The sequence below is a fragment of the Microtus oregoni genome, unplaced genomic scaffold (assembly GCF_018167655.1).
Source record: "Microtus oregoni isolate MIOR12 unplaced genomic scaffold, Mior012 000018F_ref0000195, whole genome shotgun sequence".
NCBI classification, from domain to species: Eukaryota; Metazoa; Chordata; class Mammalia; order Rodentia; family Cricetidae; genus Microtus; species Microtus oregoni.
The window spans coordinates 26,712,464-26,730,471 of NW_024543077.1; the positions used below are offsets into that span (position 1 = coordinate 26,712,464).

At 50.6% G+C, this 18,008-nt stretch overlaps 1 protein-coding gene across 4 annotated transcripts in view; it reads right to left on the minus strand.

Annotated features, from left to right (window-relative positions):
• The window catches only part of LOC121458763 (microtubule cross-linking factor 1), a 124,597-nt gene that overhangs the window by 42,136 nt on the left and 64,453 nt on the right, over positions 1-18,008 (minus strand). For all 4 annotated transcript variants that reach the window (XM_041668125.1, XM_041668124.1, XM_041668127.1 and 1 more), the window contains exons 4-6: positions 15,376-15,435; positions 7,300-8,604; positions 6,086-6,241 (exon numbers count right to left, since the gene is read on the minus strand). In XM_041668125.1, the coding sequence (XP_041524059.1) occupies positions 6,086-6,241; positions 7,300-8,604; positions 15,376-15,435 (1,521 nt within the window). The remainder of the gene's footprint in view (positions 1-6,085; positions 6,242-7,299; positions 8,605-15,375; positions 15,436-18,008) is intronic.

Here is an 18,008-nt window from a genome sequence, read left to right on the forward strand (position 1 = left end):
CTGGCGGTTTGACAACTTTGCAGTAAACTTTAGAGTTCCAGAAGATTTAAATTCACTGCGCATTGTAGTGTGTGCCTTTAATCTCAACACTTGGGAGGCAGAGGCAGTTTGAAGCCATTCTTTCTGACTTACATTGTGAGTTCTTGCACAGCCAGGGTTCCATAGTGAAACCCTGTCTCCAAAAACAGAAGATGGGGGTGTACTCAGTGGCTAAGCACTCGCCCAGCAAGTGCGGGGCCCTGAGTTCTCCCCAACATTAAATACTTAAACTCATCCAACTTTAAGAAACTCAAGAATGGGGATCATGAAAAGTTACTCTGGTCTGTGAGTTGTTGGACAGTGTTGTGGGATTTCCTCGAATTTATCATGATGACTAACTTCAATGCTACTGGCTTAACTACTTTTAAACTATGTGCTGACTTGGGTAACAACAACTTACTCTTCCCTTTTGCCTGCCTGGAGCAGCGCTCAAGACCCTGTTTATTGTCCATCTGATAATCCCATTTGTTATCTGAAGATCTCGGCTGACTCCTACTCTTTCACTTCCTCGTATTCTATTTCATTTTGAAGTTTGGTATCTTTTGAAGTTTGGTATCTTTATAAATAAAAACCCTTCGTCTGTTTCCTACAGGTATATATGATGCATTTTGTTCATATTTGCCACCTGCTCTCCTCCATTCCCTCCCACCTTCTCTTCTTCCCACACTTCCCACGTTCATGTCATTTTTGTCCTCACATAATCCACGCAGTTTAGTTCGTACTGTCTGTATGGACGTGGCTGCAGGTTTATTTGCCTGCTCTAGATGGTGGACATTTTTCTAACCGTGTGTTTGAAGTTCCGCACTGTGAGCTCATCCTCAGTGGGTATTTATTTAGTGATCGTGCATATAACTTAGTTGGCAGTGTGGGTGTGATTACAAGTTGACTTGTGCTTGCCAAAGACATCATTTTAGACATAATCCTTGGTGACTCTTAGAACAAACGGGTAACCTAAGTTCAAATCTTGGTCCCGGGTAAGGTCAGCCATAGTTCTTTTTCCTCTCAGTCCCACACCTGTGCTGGTATACAGGTTCCTGTTGCCTCACTTCTACCTACCAACCTGTAGGCAAATGTTTTTCCTGCTCACTGTTGTCATTCTCTGCCAATGGTCTGGACCAACACCGTGTCTCCTGTTCCTTTGGAACTACTGAAGTCAAGGGTCACCACCCCTGGCAACTACTATCCAAAGTCACATGTCTAAAGGCCGGATACTGCTCTCTGTCCAACTGGAGTGAGTTCTGGCTCTAGAAGATACCTGAGAACTCACTATTGAAATAGATTATATATATTTTTTTTATTTTTTTTTAATTATGTATTTTTGTTTATGTGCCTGTGTGAATTTATGTGCGCCTGTATATGAAGGTGCCTGCAGAGGCCAGAAGAGGGTGCCAGAGCCTCTGGAAGCGGCATTATACTTGCCTGAGAGCTGCTGGGTGTGGGTGCTGGGAAGCAAACTCTGGCTCTCTGGAAGAGGGGCAAGTGCTCTGAACTGCTGAGGCATCTCTCCAGCCCTGCTGTGCCTCACATTTTCTGCAGGGGATCCAGGTATTTACGATTCTGGGCACCACCTACAGCACTGGGGTCACACCAGGGAAGATTCTGCAGCTCAGGTATTTCTACAGGGTTGTTTCAGGGGACCTGGGTGCTTCCTGCCAACTTTACTTTCTAGTTTACCCATTATGGGTTTGAAATGTGAACACTCTCGATTTCAGAGTCTTAGATAGCAGACAAAGCGCTGTGTTGCTAAGACACAATCAGACATTCTCATCAAGTTCGCTGTTATGAAAAGTATATCATATGATACCTTGGGAACAGCACCCAGACTAAATACAAAATTCACTTACGCTTTATATGCACCTTATACAAAGTCTTAACACAATTTTATACATTTTTTAATAATTCTGTGTGTGATGCTGCATGGTATGGAGTTTTCTATTTATGGAGTTATGTGGATATTCGAAAGTTTCAGGCGTTGGGATAGTTTGTTGTTCAGTTCAGATATGTTCACTCATATACTTTAGTTTTAATCTTAATAAATATTTAAAATAATTATAAAGAGCTAAGCCTCATTCATCGGCAACACCTGACTGACAGCAGGCCTTTCTGTTTGAGCCACCCTTGTGCAAGGTCACAGGGAGAGCCCTTGAGGTCATCTGAGGGTATTCACCTGGGGCAACAATTTCTCACAGAGGACCCGGACCGGCTGTGTAGACCACACCCACTTTCAAGTTTCCTTTTGCTAGTGAAGTACTAGAACACTTGCGGTCACTCCAGTGTTACAAAGAACGAAACACAATCATGCCGTGTCGGAAATTCTTTCCAGAGTGGTTCTATTGCCACACAAGTGCAAACAATCACATACATGGAGGGAACATTGGCACGCAACACAAAGTTCCTGTGGCAAAATACATGCTTTATCACCAAGTCCCCACGGTTTGAATGTAAACACTGCCCTGTGCTCATTTACCTATTTTGAGCACAACAACAAATGACGTCACCCTGATTTTTTTTTTCTATTAAGTCAGTCTATTTAAACACTAGAACCTACCTGTTCTGTGGCTGCCAAGACACTAACCTTGAAATCAAACCTCCCTCCCATCAGCATTCTGACACCCACCATCCACTCTGGCTCACCCGCACTGCTAACTTTTTGACCAGGTCCAGATAAAGCTGCTTATAAATTAGCCCCGGGCTTAACAAGATGGCATCGCTATCACAATAAGCAAAGGGAGAATGCTTTTTCCCTGCGGCCCTCCACCACCCAGGAACCGTGAAGACGGTGGAACCCCGCAACTACTCCAGGACCATGACTTCACTTCTGGTGCATTCCGTTTTGTCCTGGCCACTTTTCAGACTTGGCAGATGAGGTCCACACATGCACAAATACTTGGCATGAACCCCACCGCGCAGTTTTCCCGGGACTGGTATTTCACAGCTGAGGCCTGAAGGACCACAGATGCTGTGCGCTTCAGCGATTACAGGATAAAGAGGAGGAGCGAGCGAGACCTGACCCAGAAACTCAATCCTCTGGCTCAGGCTTGGTTTCATTGATGTATGAAACCCGACCGGTGCCCATGCTTGGCCACGTCTCACTCAGCACTATTTTTAAGGTGCCCTGCACATTCCACGTGAAACGTCCTATACAATGCGTGCTCCTATACGAGCGAATCTCTTGGCACGCTTAATGGGAAACACAGGGGCAAAGTCAGGGGGGGAGCCCAGAGCCCACAGGGAGCCTCCTGCCAGTACATCCTGGGGTGAACAGGCAACAGGAATGTCGATCTTTCTAAGTCTGGTGTCCATAAGTTCTCCTGGCTGCTAACTTCTGTGCATTTGCATCAGGGAGTTAGCAGGTGAGAGGGGTTCCGACTTCTTCCTTAGAGCACGCTGTCCTAGGTTTGGTGAAGTGTGGCGTGCCAACAGCAGGCCATCTATATTACACCTGCTTGCTGTCTGCATAGAGTGAACTTTCCTTTCCCTCCTCGCTGTTAGCAATGCTGCCATTAGTGTTATTAGTAGTGACCATAGCTTAAACCTGGGCAAAAACAAAAATAACCCAAACAACAACAAAACGATCTCCCAAAGTAGCGACTTGCCCTTTGTCCCCCAGCCTAAACAACAGAACTCCGAAGTCCAAAAACCACAGAAGATGCCTCAAAGAATGGGGCTGGAGAAACCTATCCCTTAAAAAACACTTCCATTTAAATGCCAGGGTTCTTGCCCATCGGCGTCCCCACCCCCTCTTGCCTCTAAGACCCAAGGACAGAGAGCTCAAGGAGTTTTACACAAGGGTACAAGTTGGCCTGAGCACAGACTCTGTGGTTATTTAAAGGGCAATGCAAGAGGGGGCAGAGACAACTGCCATGAGGGCACACCCCAGCTGCCTGCCAGGCCTCACTCCCGACCAGTGTCTACACGGGGACCAGGGTGTGGCTCATGGTAGAGGAACTGGTTAGCGTGCACAAGGCCCTGGGTTCAACCCCAGCATGACAAAAAGGAAGTGCTTGTGTTTGCTTTACCCCCGCCACTCTCTGCCTCCCCCCCTCCCCCGCGGGCTCTCCCCACAGGTGTATCGTGATCCTGCTTGCTTCTGGTAAGTTAGCACCAGTGTATACTCAGCTCTCCAAGAGGAGGGGCCTTTTCCTGTCACACCCCCGGAAGTCCACACGTAATTCCCTCGGGGGCCTAAACCTAGGTACCACCTTCACAGGTGACCTGGCATCTGAAGTTAGCAAGGGGCAGTGGGATTACACAGGATGTTTAACGCTTTCTGATTTCTATGCTTCTGAGGTGATACACATGCCTTCACGTGTCCAGCCAAAGGGGTAATGATGCGATGCATTCTTTCACATGTATGTGTGTGTGCACGCATGTGTATAAGTGAGTATGTATGTCTGTGTATGCACACAACGAGAGTAAAGATGAGATGCATTCTCTCGCATGGTGTGTGTGTGTGTGTGTGTGTGTGTGTGTGTGTGTGTGTGTGTGTGTGTTGGGGCAAACAGATCCCCAAACCAAAGATGTTTGGTCTCTTCTGGCTGTGACTACCTCTGGTGGCGGCATAAGCAGCCCCTACCTCAGGACACTGTGTCCCTTTGCCCAGCTATGGGCTCCTTTTCCAACCTACCCAGCCAAACTTTTCCACAGGTGAGCTTGCTTGCTTTCGGCTATTACCATCTGAACTTTTCCTTCTGCCCTGACACGTGGGAGCCGCTCCCAGGCCTCAGAGCTGATTGGTAAAGGCTTCGCAGAGATGAAGACATACAGAATCTTCAATGCCTCAGAAGTTCTGGTCCTTTTCCGGTGGGGAACCTGTTGCTCTAGACGTCCAACCCCACTCTGATGCCCTCCCCAGACCTTTCTGTCCTGGGAGTTACTGGTGACTCAGAAGCCCCCTTCTGTATGGGCGTGTAGTCCACTTTCAACAGGACAGGAACTGTGCAGGTAGCTTTGACACTGCACCCTGGGTTACCATGGCAAAGGAGAAGCCTGAGGAAAACTGCAGGTAGAAAGAAAACATCCCTGATCCTGCCCACAGGCTGGAAGAATGTTTCCAGCCACCATGAGGGCAGCTCATACAACATAAGCAATGAAGTACTGAAGAGAGAAGCTTGAGGAGCTTTCTCCGAACCAAGAAGGACCCTGCCTGGTTTCCATCCCTGCTTTCTCTGCTGTGGGACAGGAAGCCACCAAATGTTCATTTGTCACTGCGGTATATGTCTCATCACACCTCCAGGCACCCACGGATCTATTGGTGTGTGTGTGGGGGGGGGGGGGGGTCATACTCCAGTTAGCCATCACTCCAGCTGACGGGAGAGTTGCAAGTCTGTGGTGATATTTTGTTTATGCAATTACAAAGCTTGCCTGAAAATCAGAAGGCAGAGCTAAGCCACAAGTTAGCCTTAGAGGCCAGGCAATGGGGGCACACACCTTTAAGCCCAGTACTCAAGTTCAAGGCCACCCTGGGCTACACAAGATCAAATCTTAAAGAGAAACAGAGCTCACACAATGGTAATCCCAGCACTTGGGATCCCAGGCCTTTAATCCCAGCACTAGGGATAGGGGAGTGAGACGGCTGGGTGGAAAGAGGAATATTAGGCGGGAAGAGCCAGGAGCTCAGGCAGTCTAATAATTCATAGAGCCGGGTGCAGTCTAAAGATTCACAGAGACGGATGCAGTCCAAGGATTCATAGGGAGAGGGCCACCCTTTTGGTCTGAGCATTGGTAGAGGTAAGAGAACTCTAGTGGCTGGCCACTCTGCTTCTCTGGTTCCTCAGCTTTCACCCCTACGGCTGACTCTGAGTTTTTCATCTAGACCAATTAGAACTCGTGTCACACAAGTTAACCACACGCAACTACATACACTCCCTAGTTATTCAACGCAAAGATGTTGATTCAAGAAGGTTCTACTGGGTTCCACATCCTCCTGTTAACATTACCTCGGAGCGTTGCCATGGGTAGGAAATTTCACATTGAGACACCCAATGAGAAGGGGGCGGGGGAGACAGAAGGCAAGGAGACTCAGTGAACCCAGCAGCTCACTTACCTCTAGGCCGAGACAGCTCTGTCCTCCCAGCCCAAGGCTCCCGGGATCCCCATCAGCACGCCGGTGCAGTTCCCGAGTGGCTCGGAGGCGCAGGCCCTCTCTCTCATCCCCTGGATCCTGACTGAGCTGCCACTCCAGTTGGTCTCTCAATTTGGACTGTTAAGTGCACGAAGAGGGTGAGATTTATTTTGTTTTGAATTTAAAAAAAAAAAAAAAGGAACGAAAGACAAAGGGGAAGGTAAGGAGTGGGGGGTAAAAACAAAAGTCGGCAGACAATGGGGGAAAAAAAAAACTACCAGAGTAAAGCATGAATGAATAGGATCAACTTAAAACACTTGAAACAAACAGAGCATGAGCGAAAGGATGCGCTAACACGGAAAGCGGGGTGGAGGGGGAGGTTCTGAGATGCATGCAATGGGGACACAAGCACACTACCCATGAAGGACATAGGGAAGAGGCTCTGCCTTCCTTACTTGCTGAGCAGCCAAAGCCACAGTCCAGGGTGGCAGCTGGGCCATGCACCCAAGGCGAAGCCTGGGAAAGTGGGTCCTTGCAGGGCTGCTCCCCTTGGCTCTCACCCTGGGCGGCGAGGGAAGGTGGCAGGAGCGAGTGGCAGCGGGGTTTTCCATCAAAACCAGCCTTTTCAGAACCGGCTCCTCTCCCCCATCCTGGGTTATCTTCCAGAGGGAGTAGGTGGGGGCTGGGTTGTCTGAGACTTCTCAGAACTGCACTGGTCCCTCTGGCAATAAACCCAGAGGGGGGCAGATGCTTGTTACTGAGTCTAAGTGTCCTGACTGTGACCACAGTTGTGCTTTATCTTAAACTCCTCAGAGCTTCTTCGTCAGGGTGGCTGGTTAGGTTGAGACACCAAGGAGGGAACAATGAACAATGGAAGGCTGCATCGGTCCCTAGCGCCTCCCCTGGGCTTAGCCTGGTCACAGAAGGCCCTCTAAACCAGGAATCGCAGTGCAATTAAAAGTGAACAGGGGAAGGAACAAGGAGACGAAAAGGAACTTACAAAACAAAATTAAAAGGAAGGGAAAAAAAAATGAAACCAACCAAGAGAGGTTTGTTTGACGCCGAGGCTTTAGTACAATGCAGGTCTGAAATCAAAACCAAGCAGCCGTGAGCAGTGCGAGCACCAGAGCAGCAATGCCAGCGAGAAGGAGGAAGAACGAGACCGAGCAGGGAGGCGAAGTCGCAAGCCCCCTTACCTGCAAGTCTGGGCCCAGCTCCTTCCCCAGGGTCCCGATGGGGGAGTCCCGGGACACAGAAGTCACGGTGGAGAGGAAGCTGGATGACTCTGTGAGGTGGGATAAGGGCGACAGACCGTCCACCATCCGGGTCATCTGTTCCAGGAAGGCTTGCAGCTCCTTCCTGAAAGCCTTCATCTTCATGTTGATGGTCTCCAACAAGTGGGGCTCGTTCTGGCTGCCCTCACCTTCACCTTGGACCCCAGGTGAGGCCAATCCCCTGCCCCGTGGGCCTGAATCATGGATGAAACTGTCTGTGTCGGCGATGAGGCGCTCCACTGTCCGCTCAAGCCGCTGGGCCTCCTGCTTTATGGTCACCAGGCACTCGGTGTCCTCCCGGACTCTGAAGAGTTCTGCTGGGCACGGCTCACTCGCCTCTGAAGGCTTCCCACTCCCAAACCCTGAGGTCTTCTCACAGATGTCCTCTGAGTCACTCTCGCCACCGACGGGGCCTTCTCGCTTTGGCTGCGGCAAGCGGCACTCCTCCCCATCACTCTCCTTCTTGCCGGCATCGCTATCCGCGTCACTGTCTCGAGGACTCGGTGCACGCAGCCCCAGGTGTGCAGCGAGGTCGCACCGCTGGACGTTGGACAGCAGCAGCCGGTTCTCAAACTGCAGCTTCAGCACCTTCCCGCTCAGCTCATCGATCTGCAGCCTGGCTGACTTCAGCTCCTCCTGCAGGGGAACGCTCGACCCGGGACCCTTAGCTACACCATCCCCGAGCCACCCTGATGACTCCTGGTGAGGCTCAAACTTGAGCTTGCTCAGCTCGTGGGTCAGCTGCCGATTGTGGTCCTCGATCTCGGATATGGACCTCCTCAGCAGCTCGGCTTCTTCCTCCACAAACTGCAGGTGCCTGCGGAGCTCCGTGGAGGACTCCGGCGAGTCCCCGAAGGGTGAGGTAGGAATGCTTGGCATGTGGTCCCTGCCTGTCCCCTCCCGCTCGTGCTGAATCCGCATGTCCTCCATCTCTGCTTTGAGGCCACGGTTTTCCACCTCCAGTTCCACGATCTTCCGGCCCAAGATGTTGGCTTCCTCCTCCACCAGCTTCAGCCGCAGCTTCAGCTCTGCTTCCCGGGTGCTGGGGGGCCCACCTGCCTCCCCTGTGGGGAGGGGGCTGTCCACGTCACCGTAGAGGGACTTGTACTTCTGCAGTTCCTGCTCCAACTCGTCCTTTTCCCGGCCTAGCTTGGCCATCTTCTTGCGCATGAGGGAGGCTTCCTCTTTGGCAAACTGAAGCTGGCATTTCAGATCCGCGCTGTCATCCTGCCAGGCAAGAACAGCCCGAGGGAGGGTTATCTGAAAGTATTGAACGCGTGTCTTCTGATCTCTCACACCTCAACCCCAACACACACACACACACACACACACACAGAGGCGCGCATGCATGCATGCACACAGGCAAGCACACACGCATTCACGAATGTCCTTCTTCCTGTTGGTGCTGTTGTCTTCTGGAGAGACAGGAGCCGTGACAAAGCAGCAATGAGCCCAGAGCCTTTGCAGATCAGGCCCCAGGGAAAACCCATGATTTGCTGTTTTGTCAAGAAACTGAACTGATAGTTCTGGGGGGGGGAACCATGAACATAAAAGCCATACAAGTAGCCGGGCGGTGGTGGCGCGCGCCTTTAATCCCAGAATTCAGGAGGCAGGTGGATCTCTGTGAGTTCGAGGTCAGCCTGGTCTACAAGAGCTAGTTCCAGGACAGGTTCCAAAACTATAACGAAACCCTGTCTTGAAAAACTAAAAATAAATAAATAAATAAAATAAAAGCCACACAAGTTATATGTGAAGAAGGAGAAAGTTAAATGAAGTACAACATATGTCAGTAACATGGTGGCCCCTGGTAACTTTGTAGAGCCAATACGGTTCACCATCAGGACCCAGAAAAAAAAAATCATCAAAATCCCTCACCCAAGCTGGTGGCAGAGCTAGTGGGACTCCGGGACTATATACATCCACCCTGCGGCCACTATAAACCTCTCGTGTGTCTGACTGGAATCTTCCACCAGGACAGGGAGGTTGGACAAGTGTGAAGCTGGGGCCGAGCTTCTCCACGGACTAGCTGAGGTGCATGAACTGGGGTAATTCATCTCCCCCTTGCATGTCTCCTTCCTCAAGTCCCCCGGAGGGACACGAGGACAGAACAGGGAGACAGCGGGCATCACAGAGTGTTGAAAGCTGAGGTCCTACGTAAGAACACACACGGACACTGAGAACACCTACGAGTGAACGAGAACCACTTCAGGGCCTTTTCTTCCGACCTCTGTTCTAGTTGCTGTAACTATGGGAAATTAAACACAGAGACCAAAGAAAGAGAAGCTAAGGGTTTGCAAACCTGGGAAGTGGTTCTCAGCAGAGTTCCAGAGAATTCAGAGAGCTGCCAAGGCAGGTGCTCGTGGCCCTTGCCTGACAGAGGTTAAGAAAGTCAACTGCCTTTTCAGCCTGGGTCCCAGGCCTTGAAGCAATCTGTACTACCTTGGCCTTAAGAAACTCTTATTCTTTGTGTTCAGTAGATAGAACAGTGACGTTCACAAAGCAGTCCTGCTTGATTGGCCTCATAAATTCCAAAAGATTGACGGGGGCAGGGGTGATATCTGCAAGGGCCCCCTCATCACGTGAAGGAAGTTCTGACACCAGCTCTGAGCCTTGCTGATGCCCAGGCTGTCACCCATGTGATAGAACAAGTCAGTCTTCCATGAGTGACTGGCTGCTGTACTCCCCCAATGCCTGACTGGCTGCTGTGCTCCCCCATGCCTGACTGGCTGCAGTGTTCCCCCATGCCTGACTGGCTGCTGTGCTCCCCCCATGGCTGACTGGCTCCAGTGCTCCCCCCCATGCCTGACTGGCTGCAGTGCTCCCCCCATGCCTGACCGGCTGCTCTGCTCCCTCCATGGCTGACCGGCTGCAATGCTCCCCCATGCCTGACTGGCTGCAGTGCTCCCCCATGGCTGACTGGCTGCTGTACTCCCCCATGGCTGACCGGCTGCAGTACTCCCACCAGGCCTGACTGGCTGCTGTGCTCCCCCATGGCTGACTAGCTGTAGTGCCCCCCATGGCTGACTGGCTGCAGTGTTCCCACCATGACTGACTGGCTGCAGTGCTCCCCCATGCCTGACTGGCTGCTGTGCTCCCCCCATGCCTGACTGGCTGTAGTGCCCCCCATGGCTGACTGGCTGCTGTGCTCCCCCCATGCCTGACTGGCTGCAGTGCTCCCCCATGCCTGACTGGCTGCAGTGTTCCCTGCCTGACTGGCTGCTGTGCTCCCCCATGCCTGACTGGCTGCAGTGCTACCCATGCCTGACTGGCTGCTGTGCTCCCCCATGGCGGACTGGCTGTAGTGCTCCCTGCATGACTGGCTGCAGTGCTCCCACCATGCCTGACTGGCTGCTGTGCTCCCTGCATGACTGGCTGCTGTGCTCCCCCAATACCTGACTGGCTGCAGTGTTCCCCCATGGCTGACTGGCTGCTGTGCTCCCCCAATACCTGACTGGCTGCTGTGCTCCCCCAATGCCTGACTGGCTGCTGTGCTCCCCCAATACCTGACTGGCTGCTGTGCTCCCCCATGCCTGACTGGCTGCTATGCTCCCCCAATACCTGACTGGCTGTAGTGTTCCCCCATGGCTGACTGGCTGCTGTGCTCCCCCATGGCTGACTGGCTGCAGTGCTCCCCCCATGGCTGACTGGCTGCTGTGCTCTCCCCATGCCTGACTGGCTGCTATGCTCCCTGCATGACTGGCTGCATGCTCCCCCATGGCTGACTGGCTGCAGTACTCCCACCATGCCTGACTGGCTGCAGTGCTCCCCCATGCCTGACTGGCTGCTGTGCTCCCCTATGTCTGACTGGCTGCTATGCTCCCCCAATGCCTGACTGGCTGCTGTGCTCCCCCATGCCTGACTGGTTACAGTGCTCCCACCATGCATGACTGAGTGCCCTGATGCACCATCCAGGAGGATTAATGACATTCTTTTTTTGTTTGTTTTTTGTTTTTTTGTTTTGTTTTTTTTTTTTTTTGAGACAGGGTTTCTCTGTAGCTTTAGAGCCTATCCTAGAACTAGCTCTTATAGAGACCAGGCTGGCCTCGAACTCACAGAGATCCGCCTGCCTCTGCCTCCCAAGTGCTGGGATTAAAGGCGTGCGCCACCACGGCCGGCTTTAATGACATTCTTGGTCTCAGAGAACTGCAGCTGCCCTGCCACATCCTGGCAGCACAAAGCCATCTGGTATAAAGACACAGAAACGGCTTCCTTGGTGCCTCCAGCTTGCTGCTTGCCCATGTCTCCCTGACCACAAACTCATGGAAGGAGACCTGAGTGACCGGGAAGATGCAGAACTCTAGCGCCAAACTGCAGCAAGCAAGGTGTGCAGTCACCCTTGGGGGCCTTGCATGATCTATGAGTGATACACTCCATGGCTGTCCTCAGGGGCCTCTTCCCCAACACACACCCTCTGAGCACTGTGGAGAGTGATCTACACACGTCACAGTCTTCAAACTCTGAGAACTTCCACCCCAAGGATTTAGTCTTCGTTAGGCAGACAAAAAATAAATTAAATAAATAAAATTAAATTTAAAAAAAAGGATTTCAAGACTAAAGTAAGAGTACCCGCCGTATTTCTTTAGTTTTTGAGACAGATTGCATGTTTCGTTTTCTGAGGCAGAGTCTCTCTATGTAGCCCTGGGTCTCTTAGAACTCTCTATGTAGACGAGGCTGGACTTGAACTCACAGAGATCCACTTGCCTCTGCCTCTTGACTGCTGGGATTAAAGGTGTGTACCTCCAGGATCGGCTGCTCTACTCTTTTAACCACTAGGCAAAAATGGGCTCACAGATTGTGGGATTGGACAGGACTTTCTCGGACAGGTCTTCATGCAAGTTAAAATGGGCTCACAGATTGTGGGATTGGACAGGACTTTCTCGGACAGGTCTTCATGCAAGTTGTAAGGACACACTCAATCCTGATGCTAAGGAAGCACTTCTGCTCTTTCCCTCGCTCATTCCTTCACTGTCTCTTGAATGTCTGCTGAGCAGCAGTGATTGGCACATATTTTTCAGCAGCCCGGATTTCTCAGAACATTCTAAAGCAGAACAATGAAAATCAGCTGCCCAGCTTCCTGCTAGACTAAGGTGCATGCAGAATCCAAACACACTAACAGGTCTCTGCTTAAAGGAAGCTACATTACTTATCAATGGAGACAGGCTGTAAATACTTTGTAACCACATTCTTTTAGGAGTTACATGCAGGAACTTGAAGTACTCAGTCTATCTTTAACTGGGTAACCAGAGTGTGCCCACTGGCCAGAACCGCCCAAGTGACCCTGATTCTACCTCCGTGCAGACAAACCCTTCAGGGGGACGACTATTGAGAATGCCATTCAAACACAGACACCATCTCATCCTCTGCCTGCTTCCTGCCTGCAGCTCAAAGAGGCCAGACCAAGAGAGGTACAGGGTCATCTTCCATAAACCAGAGGGCCAGGGAGGCATCAGAGGGCCAGGGAGGGTCCTGCCTGGCTCTGGAAGCAATCACCTTGAAACAGGAGCCTAGATTGGGGTCTCTCTGCAATCTCTCCTGGGGCAGAGGTGAACCAAGTGACTGGGGAAGGGGAATCCCCGAAGGCTCTGAGACGGAAGCTTACAAGTGTCTACCATCATCTGTTTATGCAAGCAGAGCGTCCTTGACCCCTGCAGTCACTTCTAGAAAACCTGGATGGACCTCACACTAATCTCCATCCTCCTCCTCCACGTCATCCCCAGCACCACCATCCCCATCTTAAGCCTAGACCAAGGGACAGTCACGGCAGTGATTCCACAAAGGGCTGGAAGGGTGTCCAGTCTGCGGGCCACCTGAGGATTCATCGCTGTCCGTTCTTCTTATCCTTGAAGAAAGCAACTATACAAACAGCAGGCACTCTGACAAACGAGGAAGCATGTTGCCAACTCTACCAACACCCATGCACACTACAGGACCGGCCACCAAAACCAAAGCAGGGGACGGAGCGGAGGGAGTGAGAGAGAACCTTGAAACCTGATAGGTGAAGGAAGGATGTGAAGGAGTTGGTCCCCTTTCCCAATGTCACTGTAATTGAAGCAGGACCCACACTACTTCTGTGAGGCCCAGGAGAGAGAAGGAGGGGTCCCTCTACCCAAGGGAAGCTGAGCTCAGCCTGTTCTGAGGAGCAGCTCAAACAGCTGGCAGCTATGTTATTAGCACGTAACCAGAGACGTCTCCGGAACTCTGCCAAGACTCTAGCGGAGGGATCTAGGTAGAATCCTAAACTGGAGTCACAAGCTTGAGTTTCAGGAGCCCATAGCTAGCTCCAGACACAGCACGAAAGCACATGTCAGAGCCATCGTTCCAAGGGAAACTATTCCAACTATGAGCAGAAGGGGCAAGCATGGCATGGGGTCGAAACGCACGGGGACCAGCACCATCACCAGTGGCCGGAAAGGCTTGCCAAGCAACAAAAATATATCGCTACTGGTATATATTCTCTGGCTTGCAAGTCTGCCATCTAGCTCACACCCCAGCAGCCAGCTGCCCGTGTGCCTACCTTACGCCTTGGTGCCGGCTTCCTTTGGGTTTTGGTTGCCGACCTGCAGTTCCCAGGGCGTTCCATTCCACCATTCTGCTGAATAGAAACTCCTTTCTCAATCACCCTGCAGACTGCGTGGAGCTACTCCACACAGCACGGGTTGCTTGTGCACACGCACATGTGAATCTACAGCTCCTGTGCCTATCAAGTTATGCCCGACAGCTTCATCAGCCAGCAACTGCACTTTGAGGAAAAAGCCCTTTGCTGGGCAAGAGACACATTCTAAACCCAGGATACTAGAGACACCCAGCAGTGGGTGCCTTCAATTCTCCTGTGATCAGTGGATTCTCAAATGACACCGGGGGAACTTGCGGGAGGATGAAAGAAATCAGGCTTGTGCTGAGTCCTCCAGTGACTCTGATTTTATTGGGGACACGGGAACCAGGGTGCGGTAGTTTGAATGTCCCCCACAGTCTCCAGCATTTGAACACTTGGTCCCTGATTGGTGACACTGCTTGGTGAGGCTTAGGAGGAAGTGCACCACCGGAGGCAGGCTGTAAAGGCCTTCAGTCATCCACGTTTGATCTCTCTACTTCCTGCCTGAGCTTCGAGATGTGAGCTCTCAGCTCGCTACTCCAGCAACCCTGCCTGCCTGCTGCTATGCTCCCACTACCTCGATGGTGATGGACTCTGGTCCTTCTGGAACCGTGAGTCCAAATAAACTCTTCCTTCCGCAAGTCGCCTTGGTCATAGTGTTCTTATCACAGCAATGGAAATGTAACTAATACTTGAGGGAATCAGAAATGGGGAGTTTCCCATTTATGGTGTATATGGGCTCTTGAAGCCTCTTAGTAAACCTGACTCACTGTGTCCCTCTCATTACGGCCTGCTATTTTAGAGTCTGCTGAAACTATAGCAATAACACCTTTGTTCTCTTCAAACGCCTAATACGAAAAGCAATTTTAGAAAGAGAAAAGGAATCCAGAGGCAACTTCAAAAGAGCCAGACAGCCTTGAAGAATACATACCCTGGATATAAAAGAGTACCGAACTTCCTCAGTTTTCCTGCTGGAATGCTTTACTTTTCAGTAAACGTGAGGCATTGTTCAGCTACATATTAAAAGCACACACATTCACAAAATAATGACATATAAATAACCCAGCCACCCAGTGGATTATGACACCATGCGAATGGCTGTGAAGGCCATACCGCTTTCTGGCAGTTAGGAGAGCTGCCAGACCCTGGACTACACTCACTACAGTTTCCCACAAAGCCAGTTTGTTCTCATTCCTAACGAGCCTGCAGGTTCTCAGAGTGAGAGAGACAAAAGGACAGCGCTGAGGATGTGTGTGGTAAGAAAATGTTCACCCTGAGAAGACTGGGCGAAATCCAGTGACTTGGCAGGTGATGTTTCTTTTAGCGTCCTAAAGGCAAAGAGGATTTTCAGAACGGGGTGGCTTCCTTCTTCAGGATAGAGCCTTGGCACGAAAACCTCAGCTTACCTGACTAGCAGCTTTCTTCTCTTTGTACATTTCCCGGCTGCCTCTTCTCTTCAGGGAACTCTGAAAAAGATGCAAGCGTCGCTTTGTTACTCAGGGGTCGCACATGACAGCTGGCACTTGTCCCTCCTGGTGAAGCTACTTGACTCTAGAGAAAACAACACCCCTCTCCGTGACATTTAACTGAGGTTGTGTGTGTTTGTTGAGTCTCTGAAGTACGGAGGTAGTTGATGTTCTAATTACTGTCGCTGGGGAGCAGCTCTCGGTTACTCTGTTTAAGGCACCAAGTGGGCGGCTTCCATGAATTAGCGGTGAAGAGAAGGCAGAAAGACAAACACAGGAAGTTTCAGAAACAGACACACCGTAGCTCTGAATGTGGCTAATTTCCTAATTACACTCTTAACTACTACCGGAATTGATTCGTGTGTTCTCAAAGGTCAGATTAAAAAAGCAGAGGCTCTTATGGAGAAAACATAATCTAGGGTGCAATATTATTAACAACCTGATACCATTAAAGCAACGCCTTAGGAATATTTTAAAGCTCTTAAGTTATTATTACAAAGTAGCCTTGGCTCGTGTACCTGCCTAGATTCCATACAGTCACCGCTGAGTCTGTGGATGGGATCTCCTGGATCCTGGAGAGACCAAACTCCATGGAAGCTCAAGTCTCTTAAATAAAATGCTGCAGTATTTGCATACGACCTATGAACTCCTGGCACACTTCGAATCATCTCTAGATTATTTATAATGGCTGGTATAAATGTAAATACTATAAACAGTTCTACACCATACTGTTTAGGTGGTGATAAGAAAAATATTCTAGACACATACATGTTCTATACACATATAATTTGTTTTCAAATATTTTTAATATGCAGTTGGTTGACTATGTGGATTTGGAGCCCCCAGCGGATTCATCCCATTAGGGCCAGTTAGTAACATCACAAGAGACCTCTCCCTGCTTCTAAGGGAAACTGTGGCTAATGATTGTGTGGGGCGGAGCCCAGCTGGCCAGCCTTTGCATCCCTTGACACCATTAGAGTCTCCTGAGAGTCCTCTGCCTTCCTGGGCTCAGCTCAGGGCGTGGGGCACCCCCTGGGTTCTCCTGTCTCAGCTCAGGGGGTGGGGCACCCTCCTGGGTTCTCCTGGCCTGTCTTCAGGTGAGCTTTGTCCTTTTGTTCCAGCGTCACTTTGGAAGGAGGCTCCTGTGTTTGTCACTCATGTCATCTTAGGTAGCTTGCTGTAGCCCCTGGTGGGCCACAGTGGTGCACGCCTTTAATTCTAGCACTTGGGAGTCAGAGGCAGGTAGATCTCTGAGTTTGAGACCAGCCTGGTCTACAGAGTGAGTTCCAGGACAGCAAGGGCTACACAGAGAAACTGTGTCTTGAAACCAAAACAAAACTCAAATCAAGGAGGCGAGGCAGCAGCAAGCTGATTTCATTAACTCAACACAGCTCCCAGCTGAAGTAACTCCCTCCCTGAGTACCAGGCCTTGCAGCTATTGTAGAGATTTTAGGGGAGGAAAAAACACACGCTAACTCTAGTTATGTCTTAGTCTCTGAGAGGCTGAAGAAGAAAACCAGTAACTGAAATGGGCAAAAATATCATGAAAGCTAGCCAAGAGGGCTGAGGCACGGTCTCTAAATGCTAGCTACAGGACTGGCTTAATTTCCTTTCCAGTTTTTAGAAAAGGCAGGGTCAAACTAATTTAATTAGGACAATCAACCCCATGCGGACATGTCTTGTGTAATTCTGGGTTTTGTGGAGTTGATAATGAAAGCGAACCATCACAGAAGGAGAGAGAAGTGTCTGCTCCTTCCAGGGTTACAGGAACAAAGATTCTATTAGTTCTCGGTCCAGAGCTGAGATGTAGGAAGAAGGTGGTAGTGGCCAGCCTGTCCGTCACACAGTGTGCCCTGGCTGGAACCTGTCGCCTTTTTCCTCCTCTTCACCTGTACTAGTTACTCCCCTGTGGCTGTGACAAAAACAACCTAAAGAGTTTATTTTGTGCTGGGCAGTAGTGGCGCGCACCTTTAATCCCAGCAGTCGGGAGGCAGGGACAGGTGGATCTGTGAGTTCCAGGTTTGATCTACAGAGTGAACTCCAAGGCAGGTAACAAAGCTACAGAGAAACCCTGTCTCAAGGAGAGAGAAAAAAAGTTTATTTTGGCCTGTAGTCCAGAGGGCTAGAGTCCACAATAGCGGGGAAGGCCAGGCGTGCTGGCTGGAACAGGAACCTGGCTGGTTATGGTTCCATTTACACAGAGGAATCAGAGAGGGAAATGGGTGATTAACCCTCACAGCCAGCCCCCAGTAAAGCACTTCCTCCAGCAAGGCTCCACCTCCCAAAGATGACATTACCTCCTCACACAGCATCAACAACGGAGGAGTAAGTGTTTAAATATGAACCAATGGAAGACGGTTCTCTTCCAAACCACCACATGGAAGACAGTAACTGCAGGGGCTCAGGACTTACAACTTCCTCTTAGCTACAGCGCAGAAAAATCCCCCTTTCCTGGGTCCGCTCAAAAGGACAAGGATGATCTTAGCAAATGCCCTTCATTGGGCACTTAAAATCGGGCACCATGCCAAGTCGTCCATTACACGTCTGTCATGGCTACATCCTTGTCCCCTCCC